Here is a 24,604-nt window from a genome sequence, read left to right as displayed (position 1 = left end):
AGTAACTTCGGCGCTCAAGATTTATTTGCGAAATAAAGTATAAAATGGGTAAAAGATGTTGTGTGAAAGGTTGCAGGAGTGAAAGTTTTGCTGATTTATATCTTTTCACAGATAAACCTCAACTATTAAAGTTTACGATAAAAATACAAGACAACATTGTCAAACTCATTAGGGTGACTATGATGTCGGCACGATGTGAATCGGTCTTACAGAATTCTTATTACCTACGTACTTACTTATGGTAAAAATAAGTTTACCTAAATAAGTCAAACATCAAACAAACATCAAACATAAAAGAAGACTTCAAATAAAAAAAGTGACCATTTTTGAGTTGTGGACGCCAACGGCTGACATTTATAGTTTGGCAAAGGACTGTCTTATTTCAAACATAGACAGAGAATCATACTATCTTTATCTTACACTAACACTAGCACCCGAAAGAAAAGGATGAGTACAGTTGTTTTTGTTCTTATTTACTGCCAATTTGGTTTGACCAATTATATTTATAATATAGTTGGTCAAGCAAATCTTGTCAGTAGAAAAAGGCGCGAAATTCAAATTTTGTTCCCGCGGGATTCAATATCTATAATTTTTACTAATATAACTCCCTAGGGAGTAATAGCTTTTTAATTAGGTACTTGGTTCGTATGAATTAGCTCCTAGTAGGAAAGAAAAAGGCCCTTTCTGAATAGGTGAATTCCTTTCTGAATACATTCCAACTTATCCTAATATCCCACATACATATGACTTATGGTCACCGCCCACTGACTTCTCATGTGGACACACTTTTTGGCTCGTGTACTCCATCCGGTTTATTAAATCTACATTCGTGATTCTAGTATCCATAGATATTAAAACAGTTATCGATACGAAACGTCAATTCAACATGAATTTTTAATATAAACCGCACGACATTTGACCTCGAGTGACATGAGAAGAGGGACTTCATTCGTTTGTCTATAATTACAAATAAAAAAAACATTCGTCTTGACCATAGAGTAACTTATACTAGAGCGGTACTGTCATAGTAAATTTTGTAACCCCAGTAAATTCACTGCCATCTGTCGACACACTTTAAAACTAAAATTGAAGATTTGTAAAAATACGATAAAATGTATTTAAATATGGATAAATGATTTTTTTTATTTGAATTAATTATTTTTATGATTTTGACCCATGTTCTTTCATTGATATGCTTTAAAATTGTTAAATAACAAACAAAACCGTCAACGCCATCTATACGACAGTAGGCCAAAGCTAGTAGCGCCCTCTGATCGAGAACTCGCTAACGCTCGTTTCATAAAACCACACTTGTGTTTTAAGGCCTCTCATTATGTATTAGTTGCATAAACTACTATTATGAATAGGGTATATATTTAATCTTTACATTACGATTATATCTTATTCAACCCTCATTTGGTACATTTCCATTTCCACTTAGATTAGTAAAACTAAACAACAGAATTTAAACTGATAATTTGCGCTACAGGTAGATCAAAAGTATTTTGACACTTTAATGAAATGATTTTGCTGAACTGGCAAGAGGGTTAAATAAAACATTTCATTAATATTTAATGGCATATCCTCTGGCCTTCCTCACAGCAGTACATCGAGAAGGCATAGAGTCCCCTAACTTCTGTATATGATCATATAGTATGTTCGCCCATTCTGACTGGTCCTGGGAAAAAACTCCCTTGTTAGAATTATTTCTGCACGTGACTGGACGATCCAACGCTTTCTATTAAAGCTCAATAGCATTAAGATCAGTACACCTTGACTACTCCCACTGCCACTCAAAAAGCAAGATCTTTTTCACATCACCTATTCGAAAAGGGAACTTTTCTTCCCTGCTAGGAGGAATCAAAGTGGCACTTTTCTGTTCAAGGACATTTTGTTGCCAGTATGAAATATTGACACAAAGACATATGAAATTAGTATGCATATAATCGATTACAATTTCTTTATAATCGATTATGTTCATACAATTTTTCTAACTTAAATAATATTTTGTTGTAATTGTAAACAATAAATGTAATTAGCGTATTTTAATTAGCGTAATATTTACAAAGAAACGTAAAAAAGTATTAGTTTAATAATTTAATTTTTATTTTGACATTTTAGGTCTCCTTAAACGCAGCCATACTTGTCTATGCAATTTTAAAAGTTTTGTACAAATATTTCACAAAGCATAATTATGCGGTTCTGTATTGTGTATAAATTTGTAAATACTTAGTTTAAATCAATAACTTTATAATAATAAATATAAGTGATATCAGTCTTCATAGTGTTCTTCCGAAGATTTGGTTCAAAGGGGTAAGAGCTAATTTGTTACCAGAAAAATCTACAAAAATAATGTACTTAAATTTCAATGTATCATTTTAGGTGTTTGCTGCTGTCTTTGAGAAGATATTAGGTAGTAGGTACATAATTATGAGCTGTAGGTACTTTTAATTTGTCAGTACAGTCACGTCTGAAAATATCGATACGGACAAAGTGCCAGAAGTATGTACCTATACTAAGGACGTGTATACATATTTTTGGCACTTTGTCCGTATCGATCTTTGCTTAAAATAATAATGTTTTGAAACCTAATATATGTATGTATGTTAGATTTAAGCTAGTTATTAATTTCGTTTACGTAGTACCACTGAATATATCTTGTATGTAAATAAAGTGTTATATTAATGTAATTTCCTCATAGGTGATGTGAAAAGCAGTATGTGCCACATGGTAGCAAAATTATTTTCACCTTGGGCGTTAACACTTGAATCCCTCACTCACTACGCTCAGGATTCTATTATAGAATCCTTCGCTTCGTTTAGGATTCAATTGTACGCCCTCGCCGTAAATATGTCATTTTGCTCCCTTGTGACACAATCTACTATTCACGCTTTAAAAAAGCCTTTACATGATTGGATTTGTGTTTGGGGTCGTTATCATGCTGAAAAACCCAACGAGGTGGCAATGGTGGCATATTTTCTTTAGGGTAGGGTATCATTTGTGTGTAGAGGAAATTTTCATATTCATATCGATCCATTATCCGATCAATTTGTACGAGAGGCCCGACTCCATGACGAGAAAAATATCGCCAAGCCATTACGTTAGGGCCGCCGTGCTAGACTAGGTGGGTATGGGTACCTGGTATGCTGGTATCGCACAACGTATTTTTTGTTATTAGGACGACGCACATACTTGATACCATCCGACGACATTAAATTAAACGTGCTCTCTTCACTCCATAAAGTTTTTGACCAATTGGCACTTGTCTACGACTTGTAACGAATCGCGAATGCTAATAGGGAATATTACGCGAAACTGCGTAGGACGCCAGTACCACAATCTGAGGGTCTATCGCGAAACAAGAATAGTTATTTGTTATACAAGGGTGCAAAGTTGTATTTTACCCGCGAGTGTGGAATTGAAACACGAGCAAGCGAAAGGATTCTATAGTTGTTCTAAAATGGAATCCTGAGCGTAGAAAGTGTTTCAACACACGAGAAGTAAAAAACATTTGCACCCGTGTGTAACACAAAACTTTTCACCTCACTATAGCGAGGAAAGTGCAACATCCACAGGCGTTAGATCATCTTCATCACTGAAATCACTCATTTTTTACGATATTATAACAAAAAACTGGAAATTCTGTATTTTTACGTGAGAAGTTTTTAAGTAAAAATTTTGTTGACAATGTTGACATTTCTGACGTATGAAATGTCAATGATGCGTTTTGAAATTGCATCGACTCAACTTATGCGTTCAGAATTATATTTAACATCATTATTAAAAAACAAACGTTTCTTATGGAACTTTAAGGTTTATGACATAAAATCATTAAATAAAGCTAAATTTGGTATTTTTTATTAGATTCTCAAACCATTTGTTTAATGATAATTAATATCAAATGAATCATTATTATGAGCGTTTTACGTTTTGTTATAGTCAAGCTACTTAAACATGCTCCATCCAAGGTCAAATGAATTTCCCCACTAGTGGATAAAATGCGTTTTTCCCCGCTTGTTTTAAAGGATAAAAGACAACTTTCCGAGCTAGTGAGGGGAAAAATCAAAATTTCGTTATCCAACAGCTCTGTCACTTGCATATTCGAGCGAACAAAGAGGCAGATAGCAAAATTTCGGATTTGCGTTTCCCGGTAAGTCCTCTGTAAACAAACCGCTTTGATGCATCAATGTCATATTTTATTATCTCTGAAAACTTGTCAAATACCTGTTAAATTTACAATGTGTATAAGTTACTCTATGGTTTGCTACCATGTGACACATATAGGGCTTCCAATACCGTGATCCCGGTGTTTCGGGATCCCGGGATACCGCCTTTTTTATGGTAGATTTCAATACCGGTATTTAATTTTGAAATACCGGGCTCCCGGTATTTTTATTAACTAACAAAATATGCAAAACAAACTTTAACTACCCATCGAAACGTTAAAATCGGCATCACCACAAAGCTTTGCGCGCATAGATCTTGCGTTTTCGTCTCGTAGCCAGTCGGTTCTCGGCGCTTATAACGTGAAGTGATGTGTACGTAAGATATAAGCTATGCTGTGGTTATAGTTTCGCGCCGGCTGTAGTTTATGTGAATCTCACAACAATGTAAGTATGCATACAATATTATTTGTTTATTAGATAAGGATCAAGTCACGAAATGGTTTATAACTCATGTCATGTTTCTTCCGAAGGGAAAAATACCACGTGGGTTTATTTATTTAAATTTAAATACCTAAGTACAATAGATAATTTTTTTCAAATAATAAATAAAATTAATATTTAATGACATTGGCGCACAAAAACGTTTTATTTTAAATTGTGTAGTGATTCTGCTTCTATAGGTCACTCTAATTATCACTTATACAACAATGGAGGTACTTGCAGGTACTCTGATCTGCCTGATCCTTCACGATGTGTCCTATTTGACTGCCTCGATCTAAGTGCACGAGTCTCACGAGCCAGTCCAACGTCCAACTGGCTCCCGTGCCCCACTACCTAGCTACCTACCGTGTTGCCAGGTATTTTCCCAACTATTCCGTACTAATCGGGGTAACGCAATGATGTTGCCACATTATAATTATTATTCAACTTCTATCTGCCATGTAAACATAAATAAGTCATGACAATTGTATTGTAAGATTTGTAACACTGTTTAATGTTTGAATATATAAAAAAAAAACACATAACCGTTATGGGTCTTAGAACTTGAATTTTGAATTTTTGTTTAAACGTGCGCGTGTTTTGAGTTGTAAACTGATTTTTATTACATTAAAGTGGGGAAATTGCTAATATTTTTATTGATTTTTAAATTTATTTCATTTTGCACGTCACATAAACAAACTAAATTATTATATTTTAAGAAAATTTTAGTACAATGATTTAGCGAATGTTTAGAAAATGTTGTCTTTTATACAATGCACTAAGTACTACTTTATTTATGTTAACAAATCATTGAACCTTTTATACTAAAATTGTTTATGTATTCGATTGAGCTGCAAGTGCAGAAACTGGTCAATAGAGAGGAAAAGAGGCTTATTATTAAGTGATATCATTGTTAAAAATACTATATATTGTAACACACATGCAAAATACAAAAAGAATTTGATTAAAATTTGGTATTTTTAGTTCAAATTTACTTGGTTCCTATTTTTTTCAAAAAATCCCGGGATCCCGGTATTGAAGTTGCCAATACCGGTATTAATACCGGTATTGCGAAAGGTCCGGTATTTAAAAGCCCTAGACACATACTGCTTTTCACATCACCTTTGAGGTAATTTTGAGGATTAAAAATATTATTTAGGAAAAATTTAATGAGCAAAAAAATTTAAAAATAGTGCCCTCGAACAGAAAAGTGTTATTTTGATCCCTCCTAGCAGGGAAGAAAAACCCCTTTTTAGGGTTCCGTACCCAAAGGTTAAAAACGGGACCCTGTTACTAAGACTCCGCTGTCTGTCTGTCCGTCTGTCACCAGGCTGTATCACATGAACCGTGATAGCTAGACAGTTAAAATTTTCACAGATGATGTATTTCTGTTGCCGCTATAACAACAAATACTAAAACAGAATAACATAAATATTTAAATGGGGCTCCCATACAACAAACGTGATTTTTTTGCTGTTTTTTTCCGTTATGGTACGGAACCCTTCGTGCGCGAGTCTGACTCGCACTTGGCCGGTTTTTTTTTAAATTGGTGGTGTGAAAAATACTTTTGGTCGCTGCTGTATTAGTTCGCGTCTGTAACATTACTGCTGAACAACAATAAGACATACCTGAACCCATCCTCGTATACAATCTCGATTTTCATCGGAGTTCATCAATTGCAGCAACTTGCTTTGCGTATCGGCGGGAGTTAATATTTTTTTCGTTTCTTCACAAACCTTAGCTCCTTCTAGGAATTCGAATTTATTGTCCTCTAGCCATTTTGGAACCTGTCAACCGCACAACATTATATCAGGCAAGATGGGATTTAAACATTCTGTTATTTTAACATGGAAATTTTTACTTATTTGCTAGAACCCCATGTAACTAAATAAAAAAGAGACTGTGGAGTCATTCTAAGTAGTATGCAGAATTACTCCACGTATGGTATGTTTATTGTTCTGCAACTCTATAACAAGTCTGTTTTATTCAAATAAAAATATTTTTGATTATATACCTGATCTTCACTCATCCATTCGCTGATTTTGAGCCCGGACTCTTGCCATTTGCTTTTCACAAAGGAAGGTCCCATGCTTTCTTTCATATTCTTAAATATTGATTTAAGCAGCAAATGCCCATGGTTCGACGATATTATCGTATTACAAAGCCTAAATACTTGAATGAAGTTAATATACTGAAAAGAAAGAATAAAAATCATAACAATCAAAGGTTATTAGCTGGCTGGAATTCATCGAACAAGTGACAATGTTTGAATGTGTAAATTACTAATTTGAATGTGTGACCAAAAATCACTCGCATAGCGATAGATGGAATTCAGTGTGTCACAAGAGCTGGCGCGGGTTTTTATAAGAGCGCCAGCTCTTAATCAATCTATCGAACAAAGATATCTCCATAAATCAAACATGTTTCGTTGACTGTATTGAATGAACTTACTTTATTTTCAATTTGTGGAGCCATGAACCAACCTAAATATTCATACAACATAGGAATATCAATGTACAAATCAGGAGCGAACTCGCAGAATTCCTTCAACCCCACTATCAAGTTATCACCTGAGACTACATTAGTTGATACTAAATGTAGCACTGATTTGGTGATTATTGCAACTTCCTTAGGCGACCTGTAACGTAAAGGTAACGTTTAAATAACCTATTCGGTTACATACCAGCATCATGTAATTTGACTCAAATATGTTATAACTCACTTTTCTACTGCAACGGTAATAATTTCAGTGACGAGGGCCGCATGGTACTGGGGCTCGATAAGGTTTTTGACATCGGCAGCCAGTTCAACATTATCCGAGTTAATGAGACACTGGTCTATCATCGACTTGACAGTCTTCTTCTTGGGATCCGGAAGAGGCTCCTGCGTCACGGCGGCGGGCGGCGCGAGTGCGACATCCACCGGCGCGGGCGCGGCGGCGGTCTTCGCAGGCGTCGCCGGCGCCGCGCCGGTGCCGCGTGTGCCGGAGTTGGAGCGAGCCACGCCCATCGAGCCCGACTTACTACCGCTGCCGGGACCACCTGTTACAGAATACTGTTTAAACATTTATTTAATTCACGCGAGCTTATCTGCCTACAAACTTATGTAAAGTTCCAGGGCATAAGTTTTTAAGTTTTTATTTTTATATAATACTTTAAGCTATATGTATCACCTAGTATTAGCATAATGTCAAAACTTCAGCGTAGGAAGATGTTAATTAAAAATTGGAATTGTCTCAACTGACTCCACAAGACAGGCCTAGCCTAGTGTGGAGATCATAGGTTAATAAAACAATGTATAATTTTTTGGTAAATAAACTATAATAACAATTTGTCAAAAAAAGTATACTCACTAAAGTCACCTCTCGAGTTAAACGTGGATCTCTCAATAGAGGCACCTTTAGAATGATAACTAGGACTCATATCTTTATTACCTGAAACATAAACATTTCCGATTAAAAATAATGCGATGAATACAATACACTACAGATGGGCTGAATATTCGGTATTCGGCATATTTCTCAATGTTCGTATTCGGCCGGATAGTTCGGTTTGAACTACCGAATATTTACTGAATAAACATATTTTTTTTAAGGGCGTCCGCTACTTAGCGTGGATGTACTTCACGATCAGGTACCTTATGAGACGTTTCAGTTTCTTGTCATTAACATTCCCGGTCGGTCGGGAGGAGAAGGGTCAGAAACACATATGAATGCAGACCGCGGAGGACCTGAATGAACTCGTTTTTGGCGTTTTAGGCAGTTTTAGCCCAACCGAATATTCTGTTTGGTATGAGCTGAACCGAATACTCGGCCCAATATTCCTATTCGACAAAGTCCATATTCGGCCTATCTCTACAATATACTCCACAAGTAAGTTACAAAGAATCTCCAAACTGCGACCCTCCAGTTTCGGCATAATTCCCAATTCCCAATTTCCCAATTAATCTTACCAGTTGAACTACTGGGAATTTCCTTCCCAATACACTTACTAGTAAGACATGAGTAACACCATTGGGAACTTTGTACCCAGTAGCTTTACCAGTAAAACAAAACTTTCCAGTCCTACTTTTATGTAGACCTAGGTAATTGATAGACATTTTTGAGACCCGTGAAAAACATACACCCACCTTGACATTTTTCTGTCTGGCCCTATGGTTGACTCGTAGAGAATGCCACGAGGCATTAAGTCCGCCATTTGTACCTTTTTTGATGTGCAATAAAGTTTAAAATAAATATTACAAAATGAAATGTAATGACTTACTCCTAATTGAAGTTGGGTCAGTCTGAACATTCTCTAGGACACTGTACATATTCTTAGAAAGGCTAATCATAGAATTGGTACCAGCATTAGCCTGTGCCGTAGTTTTTGTGCCCGAACCATGGTTCCACCCTGAACCAATTTGTGGAGCCAATTTTATACTGTTAATCTGTAAGCAAACAAAAATATTAGGAATTTGAACATTTTATTAATATCCATACACAAATAAATGAAGCCTTTATGATCGTGTTAACATTACCTTCTGATTTTGAGTGACAGCCTTAAATTTAGAAGTATCAACCATATAATTTGGCCTAGTTGTCTTCCAATTATTGCTGTTGTCCATAAAAGAATTGTTATTTTGCCGCCGACCGTCGCCGCGCTTGCCACGTCCGCCATCGTCCCGGCGGAAGCCACCGCCCATGGGATTTGCATTCATTAACTGAAATATTAAATAGTAAGTTAAATATTTTATATATTTATAGATCAGAGTTTGCAATATTATTACGCCCCGAGTTAAACACAATGTTTTCCATCACACTTGCGATACAAAAAAGTACAAGTACAAGTATAAAGACAACCGTTAATTATAATACTAGAAATTTCATAACTCCCTAGGGAAAACGGTTTTTCTATAGTTTTAGCGGGAACTTAAAGGTTTAGTGAAACCTGTGTGCAATGCCAAATTTACTGAGCGAGTGTGATGAAATAGTTATATGTTTAACAAGGGAGCAGAATGGTTGTTGTATATACTCGTCGCGCCAATATAGTAGTGCGGCCGAACAGGCTTCAGGTTACTTTTCGCTCATGTCGTCTCAGACATGGGTATATTTGGTAGGTATCAGTACATTCAGTATGATGTCCTGAATACAAATATACGAGATGACAAGCGCGAAAGTGGTTGCTGTGACGTCATAAAGTCGGCAGTACAAAGTTTTCAACTTTTTTCTTTTAAACATACCATGTGGGGTACCAAATGAAAGGGCTTTGTGAATAGATCACAAATATATAACATCCTGTAACATTCTCTACTTGGGTCTAATCATAGAGTAACTTATACTAGAGCGGTACTGTCATAGTAAATTTTGTAACCCCAGTAAATTCACTGCCATCTGTCGACACACTTTAAAACTAAAATTGAAGATTTCTAAAAATACGATAAAATGTATTTAAATATAGATAAATGATTTTTTTTATTTGCATTAATTATTTTGATGATTTTGACCCATGTTCTTTCACTGATATGCGTTAAAATTGTTAAATAACAAACGAAACCGTCAACGCCATCTATACGACTGTAGGCCAAAACTAGTAGCGCCCTCTGAACGAGAATCAAATTTTCTTGATTTTCGAGGCACGTTTTTTCCTTAGACTGTATCCATCTATTACGGAGTTATATCTATGTTTGGTCTAATTATTAGAAAACATTCAAAAATTTCACAACCCACAGTTGACTTTGAACTGCTCTAAATTGAAAATGACTGAATGGATTATTCTAAAATACGTACCAAGTGACTGTGATAGTATAGAATGGTATTTTTACCCGACTGCATCAGAAGGAGAGTAATGTTTTTCGAGCGTGGGTATGTATTTATTTGGCACGCCCTACAGCCCAGACGGCTGGACGGTTTTTGACAGATGAGGTGTGGTTTAATTAATGTAATCGATTAGTACACTGTTATTCAACTCGATGTACTTTTTTATTTTTGGATATATCTGGTTAATTATTTTTTAACATTATATAGAAGATATTCACAGTCACTTGGTATGTATTTTGGAATAATCCATTCAGTCACTTTCAATTTAGAGCAGTTCAAAGTCCCGCACCACTTTCGCACTTGTCATCTCATATTTAGTGTTCAGGACATTATACTGAATGCAACTGATACCAAATATACCCATGTCCGAGACGACATGAGCGAAGTTCGATTTCTAGAAGACTTCTAGACCAAAAACCGACCCTCTAATATTGAGACACGGGCAAGAGAAAGAACTCAAAGCTAAGCCACGAACGTAGAGCGTAGTTAAAATAATGAAATCTTGAGCGACCCGCGCAAAGCTTGAGGCATGAGTGATGAACAAACTTTGCTGCCAAGTGAAACAAAACCTTTTTATCACACATTTTTAACATTAATAATCTGATAGAAATCAATCATATAATAAATATTTATGATTCAAAAATATCACTCCTATGTCAAAGTTGCATTAAGCACTATGGCAATAATCGAGATGATTGTTGATACATACTTCAATATGTCGCTGCTGTTGTTCAGCCTCCTTTTGAATCTGATCCATCATTTTCGGCTGTGAGTCGACAACACTCTTTGTCACCCATCTTCGTCTTCTTAGTGCAATGACGTCTTGGATCATAAACCTTAAATAATAATGATATTATCAATAACAAATGTGGGTTCTGTTATTATTGGCAACTATGTAATAACACGTACCTAACACGACTGCTAATTTTATTAGACTTGCGGTCCACGATATCTTGCATTTTCTTGAACACACTCTCGATGTTATCCTTGACCTCGCTCTCGAACTGCTCGCCAATAGTGGTGAGCAGCTTGCACAGACACTCCAGCTTCTCTTCCTCCAGCTTGTCGATCAGATAATTCATACAATAAACCATTATCTTTGAGGTCAGCATTTTCAACTTGTACAGTTCACCTAGAAAGAATCAAAATACGATTCATTTTATCTGTCCAATTGTATTCATGTATGTTTTCTTACACGTAATATATATATACAATACTTTTACAATCAAACACAAAACAAAAACTCGCGCATGTACACTTATAGCAGTGCTAGACTAGACATACGGGTCAATCCACGTAACTCGGACACGACAAAATAAAGTAGAATGTAAAATAAACATGTAAGGGTAGGAGAAGTAAATTTATGACATTAAGTCAATAACAAGTCAATCGTTTAGACTATTGGCGAAACAGGCTTTAGGTTCCTTTTCGCTCATGTCGTCGCAAATATGGACATATTTCGTATCAGTGCATTCGGTATGATGTCCTGAACACAAATATATGAGATGACAAGCGCGAAAGTGGTGGGGGTAGTTGCTGTGACGTCAAAAAGTCGGCAGTACAAAGTTTTTTACTTTTTTTTTATCATACCATGTTGGGTATCAAATGAAAGAGCTTTGTGAGTAGATTACAAATATATAACATACTGTAACATTTTCATTACTTCGTCTAACAAATTATTAGAAAACGTTCAAAAATTTCACAATCCACAGTTGATATGAGCCCATATGAGATGTGGTTGAATTCGTCAGAATTGTGTTACTGACATAGGCTATATAAATTTTGAAAATGGCACCCGCTAATGAAAAAGGGGGGGGGTTGTTTTTTTCTTACTATAGCAATATGGGTACCAAATGAAAGCTAGTGAACAGAACATTTTAAAAATATAAGTAAATAGTCTGTTTTTTTTGTTTGGCTTAATAATAGTTGCAGTTTAATGTAACAGAAAATTATACTTTTTTCAACTTGATGTACTTTTCTTATTTTTGGTTATATCTGGTTAATTATTTTTTAACGTTATATAGAGGATATTCACAGTCACTTGGTATGTATTTTGGAATGATCAATTCAGTCATTTTCAAATTAGAGCAGTTCAAAGTCAACTGGGGATTGTGAAATTTTTGAACGTTTTCTAATAATTTGTTAGACCAAGTAGAGAAAATGTTACAGGATGTTATATATTTGTGATCTACTCACAAAGCCCTTTCATTTGGTACCCCACATGGTATGATTAAAAAAAAAAAAAAACTTGTACTGCTGACTTGTTGACGTCACAGCAACTACCCCCACCACTTGCGCGCTTGTCATCTCATATATTTGTGTTCAGGATATCACACTGAATGCACTGATACCAAATATGTCCATATTTGCGACGACATGAGCGAAAATCGATTTCAAGAAGACTTCTAGACCAAAAACCACCGTACTAGTTGTCAATATTTTCGTCATTGTCTGTGCTGCCTTTGGAAGCAATCAAAAACATAAAAGAAGTGGTTACGAATATTAAAAATTTGACTAAATTATAAAAGTAGAGGCAAGTAAACTTTATTCATCTGTTAACTATTAAACTCTTGACGCGTTAGTTTAATTGCAATTATAATAAGGGAAAGAAAATTACGTAACATGTGATTGAAAATTGCTTTTCGTTGAGTAACGCGAGTTACGCAAAAAAACAATATATCTTCACTTGTCCATGATTGAGCTTAGATGTTGCCATTCTCGACTTTATTTCTGAGCAAAAGTGTTATTTGTAAGTAATACATTACTTGAGATCCTTGTAACGCGAGTTATGCTGATTCGAGTTAATGCAACTGTATGTATTTAACGCAATGCCTCTATCAGCGGCCGAAAGGGCAAAAAGACGAAGACAAAAACTGAAAGATGAAGGAAGTACGAGGAATATAAGGAAAAACATAGTGGCAGGTACGCCACAAACGGTAGGCGTACATGCCAAAAAAACAGGCGAGTGAGGTACTTTGAATTATTATTTAGACTGATGTCCTTTGTGATATTATTACCATGTTTTCGATATAGGCAGCAATACATGTGAAATATACGACAAGATCCTCACGTATAGTGACTATGAAGTAACGCGAGTCACCGTGGATTGACCGATACCATTCGGGAATTATCGCCGACATTTGGCTACGTTCTCTATGTAAACGTCACTAGGATTATTTTCGAAACAGAATGATGTCCGAAGCATACATCTTTAATTGTGGTGTTGCAGCAATGTTATTCGTAAAATAGAATGCCATAAATGCTCTTGCAAAAGCCCCTTCGCATAGAGCAAAAGATTTATGCTTAGCGAGATTACATGGTGGATTAAATTAATAAGAAAATAAAATTCGCTTTAGCAAAAAACAAACCCTTTCACCACAAACAACTAAACTCAAAGATTATATGTACATGCTCCTTATGAAAAAAAGGTGTAATACAAATTCTAGACACACACACGTGTTTATTGTAGCTAAAGGATTTGTATTTTCATTTTAGAATAAAATAACATGATGTAGATGTCTACCTGCTCAGTCAGCTTTTACGGCTTAGCATAAAACTATTATTTTTGATCCCACTTTAATATTAGTCTGCCAAAGTCAACCAATGAATTTTTTGATGATTCATGCGGTAATGAATTAAAACGCATTATATTATTCAAGCATAGAAGGAACTATAAGACTTGTAATGACTAAAAAACATGTTGACGAAATACTTAAGCACGCTAAGGGTCACACTATTATCGAGGTTATCTATATGGAATACACGAATAAAGTAATATAAAGAACAAGTAAACCTACCAATGAATCTGACATTTCCAACCGATCTCATTCTAACCCTACGGTTTTCTTCTGCCAGCATCAATTGAAGCTCTTTCTTCTTGGCCTAGAAAACGAATAAATCAGTCATCAAGTAAATTATTATAGACATTATCATAATCACAGTTTGAATAATAATATAATAATATTAATAGTATAATATTGTTTGAATTACATTTAGAAAATATTTGACAATATGGTAAATCCAATACTCACAGGATCAGTGCACTCGGCTAATTCAGCTTCTAATTTCATAACTTGTTCATCTACCTTGTCAGTAACAAACTGATTTTGGCATTTACTAATGATAAGGGCCCTGAAATTGACGCACTGGTCGGGCGAAGACGCATTATCAGCAGGTACCTGGAAAGAAATAACAAATCGTTTTGTAAGTAACTTACAATGTTTCCATAGTGGATGAGCCTGTAAAACTAAGAGTTTTGCTTTCAATCTTCATCCTTGCGTTAAATTGAACAAACTTACAGTGTTACAAAATAGTATTTTATGCAATCGTGATATAATAGAGAGCTTTTCAGTCGAGTACCGTGTTTAAGCAACGAAGCTTGCTGAGTTGCTTAACTAAGGTACGAGATTGAAAAGCTTGATTATATCACTATTGTATACAATACTTTTTCTACGAGACAAAAAAATAATACTTTCAACTAGTAGAATCATACCACCAAACCAAACCGAAACCAAAAGTATACAGCTAAGATACGCGAGCTGCCGCAGCCCGCGATACCTTCATACTCGTACGCGCCGGCCGCCGGGCCCGGCGCCCCCGGCGGGTTGGTCAACGACACCTCGTAACTCATGAGGCCCTGGTACCTGCTCCACACTAAATTCAATTGTAAGACAGTTGTTTTCTCGATTTTGGCCACCGTAGCCTATGGAGACTAACAAGCAACGCTAAGCGGGTTTCGTAGGGTATGGATGTTGCTATATCATATGAAGGGCGCTACATGCGCGTTTCTGACTTATGAAGCAATTGTTTCTACTACAACATAAAATTAAATATTTTTGTTGGCCAACCAATCACTTTGCATTGAATCGAGTCTCCTTAAACTAGAAATATTTTATCGAAATGTATAAAGTTCCATTTTCAAAATTTTTACAATTGACTAAACCGTATCGATAAAATTATTATGCTTGAGTCGGAAGTGCCATAGACTATCCAACGTTGAAAAGAGTAAGGTTGTAGTGTTGCATGTGAAGTTGTAATACACAGATTATACTCGACGAGTAGGAAAATAAATATTCTATGATTACTTGTTATTGTATAGTGATAAAATACTTTACATAAGATAATACATACCTTGAGTGTGGAGAGCTTATTACACATAGCAGCATAGGCTTCAGAAAAATTGGGTTCATCTATCGCCTTCTCAAACACTAAGTCAATAACACCTTCAAGGCGTTTCTGATTATTGATCTCGAGGTGTTTAACTTTCTCTATTAACGTGTCGAACTTCTGCGGCGTGAGTTTGTTCAGAATGCCCCTGAACTTCTTGTACAACTCCTGAAAAAGTTACCGATTGTATTTATCTATATATATATATATATATATAAACGTAAAAGTCCTGACTGACTGACTCACTCAAATCAACGCCCAGCCCAAACTGTTGGACCTAGAGAGCTGAATTTTTCAGTGGGTAGATTATATAACGTTAGTATCCACTAAGGTGTTTTTCAAAATTCATCCCCCAAGGGGGTGAAATGGGGGTCCAAAATTGTGTGGGGTTCAAGTTTTATTTTAAGCTATGAATTCAAACCTTGGGTAAATATATATTATTAAAAAACATGAAAACTACTTTCAGCTGTTTTGAAAATTCATCCCCTAAGGTGGTGAAAAAGGGGTTGAAAGTTTGTATGGAGATCAAAAATTTTATCAAATGCGGGACTTAAAACTTAGTATATGTATGTATGTATGTATGTAAACACTTTATTGTACATAAGACAGATTACAAACACAATAAAAGAACATAAAATAATAGGCATATTATTAGAATACAGGAAAAGTAATTTCAGCGTTTTTAAAAATTCATCCCCTAAAAGGGTTAAAAAGGGGTTGAAAATTTGAAACCATTACAAAATATTAATGCTTAGAAACTTCTTAGACAGGCATAATAGCCGCTTACAAAAAAAAATATTTCGACGTTTTTGGAAATTTAACCCGTATAGTGGTAAAAAGGGGTTGAAAATTTGTAGGGGTCCTAATTTTATTTTAAGCTAGGTACTTGAAAATATGTGAAAGATATTTAATTAAAAGGGAAGAAAACTTATTTCAGCATTTTTGAAAATTCATTCCCCAAGGTGGTAAAAAAGAGGTTGAAAGTGGAGATCAAACTTTTTTTTTTGCGTACAGGACAAAGGCAAAATTATTTGTCCTTGTATAAAGGCATATTTTTAGAATACAAGAAAAGTAATTTAAGCGTTTTTAAATATTCATCCCCTAAAAGGGTAAAAACGGGTTGAAAGTTTGAATCCATTACAAATGCTTTGAAACTTCTTAGAAAGGCATTGTATAATATTACAAAAAAAAGTTATTTCAACGTTCTTAATAATTCAACCCCTAAGGGGGTTAAAAAGAGGATGTAGTTTATATGTAGTATAAGTTTTCGTTTAAGCTAGTAACATGAAACTTGGTAAAAGGGCATTATATTATAATAGACGAAAACTGATTGCGCCGTGTTTGAAAGGTTTGTATTAATAAAGTTTGCATCGGGAGAGAACATTTTTTTTTTCAGTTAGGGACTTGAAACTTCGTACTTTATGAAAGACAAATTTCATGCGTTGTATAATTATTAACAAATGATTAACCGTCCCTACTGATATCTTTTGCTGCATAATGTTACAAATCCACGCGTACGAAGTCGCGGGCAACAGTTAGTTCTTCCATATAATATGTATTACTCCATATATTGTAATCTATTACTACTAAATGTAGACTCAAATGTCTTGCTCCTATATACGTATGTCATGGAAGACATGGTAAAATTTACAATTTACTGATTATTAATAAACAATATTATTTTACCTGAGTCTTAGCATCTCCCTCAGTAAGGGTCTCCTTCTTGAACCTAGTAGGTTTCCAGGCATTTTCGGTCTCGGAAAGTCTGACATCTTCTCGTAATGAGATGGAGATGACTTGCTTGTGGGAGCTGCTACCACTTGGAGTAAGTGGGAGCTTACCACTGCTTTTACCTGAAATTTAAATAAAATAAAATAATGCAGGCCATCCATGACAACAGGATATTAGAATTCTTCAATTCATTTAACAGGAATCAGCAATATAAACATTAATAACCAACAAATACTCATATACCTTAGAATTTAATTAATATTTTTTATACTACTTAATTATTCAGCCTACATATGTCCCACTGCTGGGCACAGGCCTCTCACACGCGAGAGGGATTGGGTTATAGTCCCCACGCTGGCCCAATGCGGGTTGGGGACTTCACATACACCTTTGAATTTCATCGTGGATGTATGCAGGTTTCCTCACGATGTTTTTCTTCACCGAAAAGCTGTAGTAAATATCAAATGATATTCCGAACATAAGTCCCGGAAAACTCATTAGTACGAGCCAGGATTTGTTGAAAGTCGGACATAAGATCCACTCGGCCAGAACCGCTTAAAAAACTAAATTTAAAAAAATAATGTTACATTAAAATGTTGTAATACAGTATACAAACTTAGAAATTGACACATAAATTAGGATAGGCCACTTACGGAGCAAAATACATGTGTTAAGATACATTACTGCGTATACGCTGCGTCAAGCTCCGATGTGGTCGTTCCTCCAAAGGCGCCATTTATTATTACGTAAGACGATTTGCCAGTTTTTGGTGGGGACCAACACCTATTTAAAATAAAATAAGAATAGGCCGACCCCCTCCCTCCTGTTTTTTGGTTAAATTTTAAATAGTCAATTTTGGTTCAATTTTTAAGTTTCTTTGTCATTCATTTTTACATAAGATTGTGATCAATCAGCGCTTTTCAAAGTATAATCTTAACTTTGCGCATCCCCTTGTAAGAAAAAATAAGACATGGTCGTAATAAATCGTCTTACGTACGTCTTACGTGAATGGCGCCAAACGAACATAACCATAGCAATCACAATCAGTGACAAAAAAAACTTAACCCAAATTTAAAATACATACCACTAGCAGACATGTTTCTTCCATCTTTCTTAGCATCTCTAAGAGAATTGTTCCTTGAACCCATACCAGCATTTTTCAAAAATGGTGGGAAAAGCGAGTCATTCATGGGCCTTGAAATATTAGCAAAAGGCATAGACTCTTGCATGGGCACCGTCTGCAAATGATAACTTTATTAAAGCACCAATACCATGGCAGCATTACACAACTAACAAATTGGATTAAATGAGTAATACATACCCTAATTACATTGCATGACTCTAGTTTAGGCGCATTTGGCTTGTCCTTTGAGAGTGGGTCGTCTCTAATTTGTTTGAGCAACATTATGTCATAGCACTTCTTCCCAGATGTGTTCAATGGAGACCATTGGTCTAAAAATAAAGGAATATTTATGAAACATGTAGAAAAGCTTAGTAAAACAAAAACAATTCTGCTGTTCAAGTATTATACCAACCTTCACCATATTTGTATTTAGGAACAAATACAGGAGCAGCCTCAGGCTTTTCAGCAGCACCTGTTGATTTTTCAGGGACCTCTTCTTTGTTAGGCAAACCTTTTTCCTCTTCTACAATACTTACTTTATCAGTCTCATCTTTACCATTTTCACATGATTCTGTCTCTTTCTCATTACTCGCCATCTTGTTTGATGATTTCTTACTCAAATTTTTAGAATTCTTTACAAGTTTCTCATTTTTGTTAATATCTTCCTTAACAGTCTCAGTTTTACTTAGCTCAGTAGTATTACCATTGGCAGTATCTGAATCTAGAAAATAGTACATACAAATATTACTTTTTTAGCACACCATTAACTGTATTCCTTCATCAATAGCAACTGGACAGTTGGTTAAGGCAATTGAACATAGAGTACAGTGGAGTTGTGTGGTTTTCTTTGTTATAATTAAATAAATACATAAATCAACTAAGCCCAAGTAAGCAAATAAAAATCATGGGTATGACTCAAGAACAATAAATAAAAAAATGAATAGATTATTTTTTTATTTCTCATCTATAAATTTGCATAGTATGCTAGGGAGATTTTAGAGAACTAGATGATTTATTATCAATATTATAAAACTAGCTGCTGCCCACAAAATCTTCTGCATGGAATGATTATGATAAAAAGTATCCTATGTCCTTTCCTGGGCCTCAAACTATCTCCATACCAAATTTAATTTAAATCGGTTCAGCGGTTTAAGTGAGTAGAGGTAACATACAGACGGCCACTTTCTCATTTATAATATTACTAGCTTTTGCCCGCGACTTCGTCTGCGTGGACTTAGTAACCGCAGCTAGAGTAAGAATAGCACCTGGAAAATTTTTCATAGCAATCTAAATTTGAGCATATTATGCACACAAATTAGCAGACACTTCATTAATTATCTCAATTCCATCCCACTTTTTACTTTCTTAAGGGATGATTTTCGGGATAAAAACTATCCTATGTCCTTCTCAGGGACTCAACCTATCTCTATGCCAAATTTCATCTAAATCGATTCAGTGGTTTAAGCGTGAAGAGGGAACACACAGACAGACAGACAGACTTTCGCATTTATAATATTAGTATGGATTAGTAAGTAGACATGATTAATGCATCTAATCTCAAATCATATATGTTTTCACAGTGGAAGTATGTAAGCAAGACACTGACAACAGGTAGCAGAAAACTGTATATTTCTACTTAAGGACATATTATGTAGAAAAATAACATAAAAAAATAGTGTTATTAAACAAATGCCAATATTTAACACATTCACTGCCTAGAATATGCTAGGTGTTTATTTTGTATTGGAATTTGGGCGCTTGGCACTAAAAGTGTTAAAAATGTGTGAGAGGTCTCCAATAAATAAAATATTCAATAATAAAGAGTAGCTTGCTTAAAGTTTTGCTATCTACATGCTGCAATGGTATTCTTTGTGTGTATCTTTGTAATGTTTTAATATGTATCTTTGTGTGTTATCTGTTGTGGCATCACCAAATGGGCCCTACGGAAGACCAGCGCTGGCTTTATAGCTAGCATTATGCTGAGTTGGGTCCATTTCGTGATGCACACTTGATGATCTCTTCTTTTCTTGCTGTTGTTGTCTGTACATGTTCGTACTTGTGTTGTGATCGTCAAGAATAAATGTCTTTTATCTTATCTTTATCAATGCTGTAATAGGGCAGAACTGTCATGTCTCTATTCATCATTATAATGAGAAAAGCAACAAACCTATGGTCTTATTGTTAAGATTGACGTCTTTCATCTTAGGGTCACCTTGAGTAGAGCGAATGCAGCTAGCTAAGCTCTGATTTAATTTAACTTGCGCTTGTATAGCACTGGAAGCTTCTTTACTTTCAATAGTTTCTGGAACTGTTGGAGATTCCTTAGCAATCTTTTCAATACTTGCTGATAACAATTGTGTGGCAGTTGGTGCCTGCTCCTGTGATGGTGGTGGTGGTGGTGGTGCCTCTTCAATCTTACCCAGTACTTCAATATTTTTCACTTGAGGTAGGGTGTCAATTTCAGCTGTAACGACAGGTTGCACACCTTGCCTCTTTGTTGAATCACAATTTTGATTTGTTTGACTAGTTGGAAGGTTGATATTTTCTCCATCAACTGAACTACTAATCACTGCAAATAAAGACATGGTATTTATAATTTGACCATGGTACTACAATTACTAAACAATTGACTTTACATGTAAATATTTAAAGTTTAAGTGACAAAACTATTGCATGTAGACCACTCAAAAAATAATTCACCTTTTTACAAAGCACACAGCTACAACATTCAAATGTAAATTTAATGTATAATTTTATGCTAGTTAATAATCCATTAGTCCCAAGAATATCATGGAACAACTGTTCGTAAGTGAAAGTTGTATTGATACTGCAAGTGTATTTGCAAAATAAGCCACATGTTCATTTTGAATAATGATATGAACAATAATTAAAACTGCAACATTCAATTGATTAACATGTACTTTGCAGTATAAAAGTAAACTAGGTATACGAGTTGCGATTGCATTTTAATATGGCCATTTCGCAGTATAGATATTTGTAGTTAAAATATGCTGATGAGGTAACACTGCCAACACAAAGTTCAATAAAAAGGATAATGCAGTCGTATGGTCACATAAAATAATATGCAAAGAATTTAATTCAAGTAAAAGTAGATATTACTATAAAAACCGATTAATACGTTTGACTTTTAGCCTAGCCTATCACTTTTTTAATGAACCAAGTTCGTATCTATAAATAGAGACGTGAGGTATTTCCACGTGGGAGTTCTTACATTCGAAGTACCTGAAGATCCGACTTAAATGTGGCACTGTTAGCTAAATTATATCACAGTTCCGAAATTCACCAAAAACCTTTAAACGGCACGGATGTCTACGTCGTCGCACGTAGCAATATGGTAAAAAGAAAGTCTATCCAAAAGGTCACTCAAGGATCTAAAAAATGTCCGACTATTAACACTTATTTCACTTCAACCACCTTAATTATGATTATGACTTAATTTAAAATGTTATTCTACAAAATGCTGATTTACGAGAACTATTGTGTAAAACAAGAGTAATAAAGTTCTATAATTTTAACGTAGCCATGCTCCAAGTGACTGTGAAGTAAAGGCCGCCATATTGGAATATTCCATGCGGACAGTCGACCAAGATCAGCTAGTGTTGTGCGCAAGTACGAACCGGTAATCGATTACTTTTTTTGAGATGGCAACATAGAATGTTTTTTTATAGGGAACGACCTCAGAATAATAACTAAAGCATAGAAGCCGGGCAAAAATAAAAGCTTGGTAAAAGGTATCGTATTCACAACACGCTATCACTTTTTGTCTATGAGTGAGTGAGACAACAATCCGCAAGTTCTTTCGTTTTTTTCAGTATTGTCATAAGATGAACTGAGGAAAATGTCAAATGGTTCTATGTGGTTCTAATATAATCCAGCCAAATAAAATACATGTTCGTTATTTCACAGGTAGGTGTCAACTGTAACAACTTGACATGGTCGTATTATTTTAGTTGAAATATTTCGGGAATTTCAGCGGTCATCTTGGTTTATTTTAATTATATTGTTGCTATTCCTGAAAGATTGTTGGAAAACGTGCTGAGTTTTTATTTGTAATGGTTTGAAGTTGCCTTTGTGATAATGTCTTGTGTGATCGAGGGCTGTAAATCGCATACAGGAAGAAAAGAAAATACGCACGAACCGATTACCTTTAATCGGTGTTTTGTTCAATTTTGAAGAAATTAATTTATAGGACCTGACCCTAAACATTGAAATCGATATGTTGTTTATGTAATTATTACTTGCATTCAAGTCTATATAGATTTTTGCATATATTTTCGAACTTTTCTGCTAAGTATGAAAGGTTATATTTTTGGCATAGTGATGTATCGACCTCAGATCAATAACCTATCGACATTTACAGCTTTCTTATAGTTTGGCCCAGGACTGTCTCATTTTAATTGATGAGTACAGTCAAGGGCATAAATATATATACATTCCCAGTCTCAAAAATATGTGTACGCTCAGACAATAAAATCGTGTTCACATATTTTTGAGCCATTTGTCTGGATCGATACCTTTGCCTTCGACTGTACCTAAAGTTTTCTTTGTTCTTACTTACTGACAGATAGTGTTTGCCAGACTATAGTATAATACTAAAAACCGGTCAAGTGCGGGTCGGGCGCGCGCACCAAGGGTTCCGTACTTTTTAGTATTTGTTGTTATAGCGGCAACAGAAATACATCATCTGTGAAAATTTTAACTGTCTAGATATCACGGTTCATGAGATACAGCCTGGTGACAGACAGACGGACAGAGAAGTATTAGTAATAGGGTACCGTTTTTACCCTTTGGGTACGGAACCCTAATAAAAAAGACATTAATGATCATTGATGAATGTTCCTTTTATTAATATTGTTGGTTTACCTATCTCACAAAACTCAACTTTTTATTTCAGATTTCCAAAAGACGAGGAATAGGGGATATTACTGCAATGTTCTGCCACCAGAGTGCAGCACTAGCTTTTTTAGTGCACCGTAGAGTAACTTATTCATACTGTACCTTTAACAGGTTTTTGACAAGTTTTCAGGGGACCTACCGGAAAACTCGAATCCGAAATTTCGTTATCTAGCTGCCTCTTTATCGCTCGAATACGCAAGAGTGACAGAGATGTTAGATAACGAAAGTTCGATTTTCTTGTTTTGCGATAGACCCTCAAGACTGTGGTAGTGGCGCCACCTACGCCGAGTTTCGCGTAATATTCCCTATTATTAAATAAAAAAAATATATTACACGAACGTTTCTTTCATTTCCTATTTGGTACATGACTAGAAACTATAAGTACTTAGTCTTTTAGCATTGGAAAAAAAGGTAAACCATTTCCACGTGTCTTTTTATTTGACTTATGAAAGCAAAAGTATGTAAATGATCGTATATTATATTTGTTGTGACTTATTTTCAAAGTATTTTTCGATAAAACGACACGTTAAGATTGCTAGCCTTTTTTCTAATGATAAAAAAAACGAGAGGTACAGTTAGACGGTTCTGAGTGGTAGGCTGCAAATGAGATAAAAGCTATATTAGGCATGCATGTAGCATTAATCCTCATATCAGGCGGCTCTTTGATTCCAAAGATTGCATAATTTTTATACTTTTTATGATTTTTAGAATAAGAAGATTATAAAAGTATAAAAGTTATGCAATCCTTGTATTCAACGAGCCGCCTGCTACAGATTTCTTGAAATTGCCGCGTTTTTTCAGGTTCAACTTTCATTAGCCAGACTATTATCAATTTGCCAATTTCGTGATTATTCTTTTACACGGCACATAAACTTATGCATAATTTATCGATATAAAAAGTCGACACAGTTACATCCCCAGCAAATTATCAAACTTATGACACCGTACGTAAATGAGAAATAACAAGCATATATGCATCTCTTTTCGGCACATTATCTAATTCGTAAGGAAGTAAAGGACGGGTATACATATTTGCGAAGCATTTTTGCCCGGCTTCTATGCTTTAGTTATTATTCTGAGAAATTGTCCGATCAAATCAGGCCGAGCCATAGACCTAGCATTACATGGATGCGGCCTACCGCGTGCGCCCGTAAGGGACAGACATAGATGACGTCATAAACGTGGGGATACCATATTGGTAAAAATTACCCCAATATTTGATAT

The 24,604-nt window shown here is 35.2% G+C and overlaps 1 protein-coding gene across 2 annotated transcripts in view; it reads right to left on the bottom strand.

Moving 5' to 3' along the window:
- Positions 1-24,604, bottom strand: part of LOC134754148 (eukaryotic translation initiation factor 4 gamma 3-like) — an 82,535-nt gene that overhangs the window by 9,627 nt on the left and 48,304 nt on the right. For both annotated transcript variants that reach the window (XM_063690248.1, XM_063690247.1), the window contains 17 exons: positions 20,631-21,032; positions 18,876-19,184; positions 18,662-18,792; positions 18,425-18,578; positions 17,296-17,462; positions 15,574-15,777; positions 14,475-14,621; positions 14,241-14,325; positions 11,353-11,575; positions 11,153-11,279; positions 9,165-9,347; positions 8,909-9,074; positions 7,999-8,079; positions 7,369-7,687; positions 7,098-7,284; positions 6,661-6,837; positions 6,275-6,433 (listed from right to left, as the gene is read on the bottom strand). In XM_063690248.1, the coding sequence (XP_063546318.1) occupies positions 6,275-6,433; positions 6,661-6,837; positions 7,098-7,284; positions 7,369-7,687; positions 7,999-8,079; positions 8,909-9,074; positions 9,165-9,347; positions 11,153-11,279; positions 11,353-11,575; positions 14,241-14,325; positions 14,475-14,621; positions 15,574-15,777; positions 17,296-17,462; positions 18,425-18,578; positions 18,662-18,792; positions 18,876-19,184; positions 20,631-21,032 (3,221 nt within the window). The remainder of the gene's footprint in view (positions 1-6,274; positions 6,434-6,660; positions 6,838-7,097; positions 7,285-7,368; positions 7,688-7,998; positions 8,080-8,908; positions 9,075-9,164; positions 9,348-11,152; positions 11,280-11,352; positions 11,576-14,240; positions 14,326-14,474; positions 14,622-15,573; positions 15,778-17,295; positions 17,463-18,424; positions 18,579-18,661; positions 18,793-18,875; positions 19,185-20,630; positions 21,033-24,604) is intronic.

This window comes from Cydia strobilella, chromosome Z (genome assembly GCF_947568885.1).
Source record: "Cydia strobilella chromosome Z, ilCydStro3.1, whole genome shotgun sequence".
In the NCBI taxonomy this organism is placed as follows: domain Eukaryota; kingdom Metazoa; phylum Arthropoda; class Insecta; order Lepidoptera; family Tortricidae; genus Cydia; species Cydia strobilella.
Note: the sequence above shows the minus strand (reverse complement) of the source record. Positions and strands in the feature narration are given on the sequence as shown.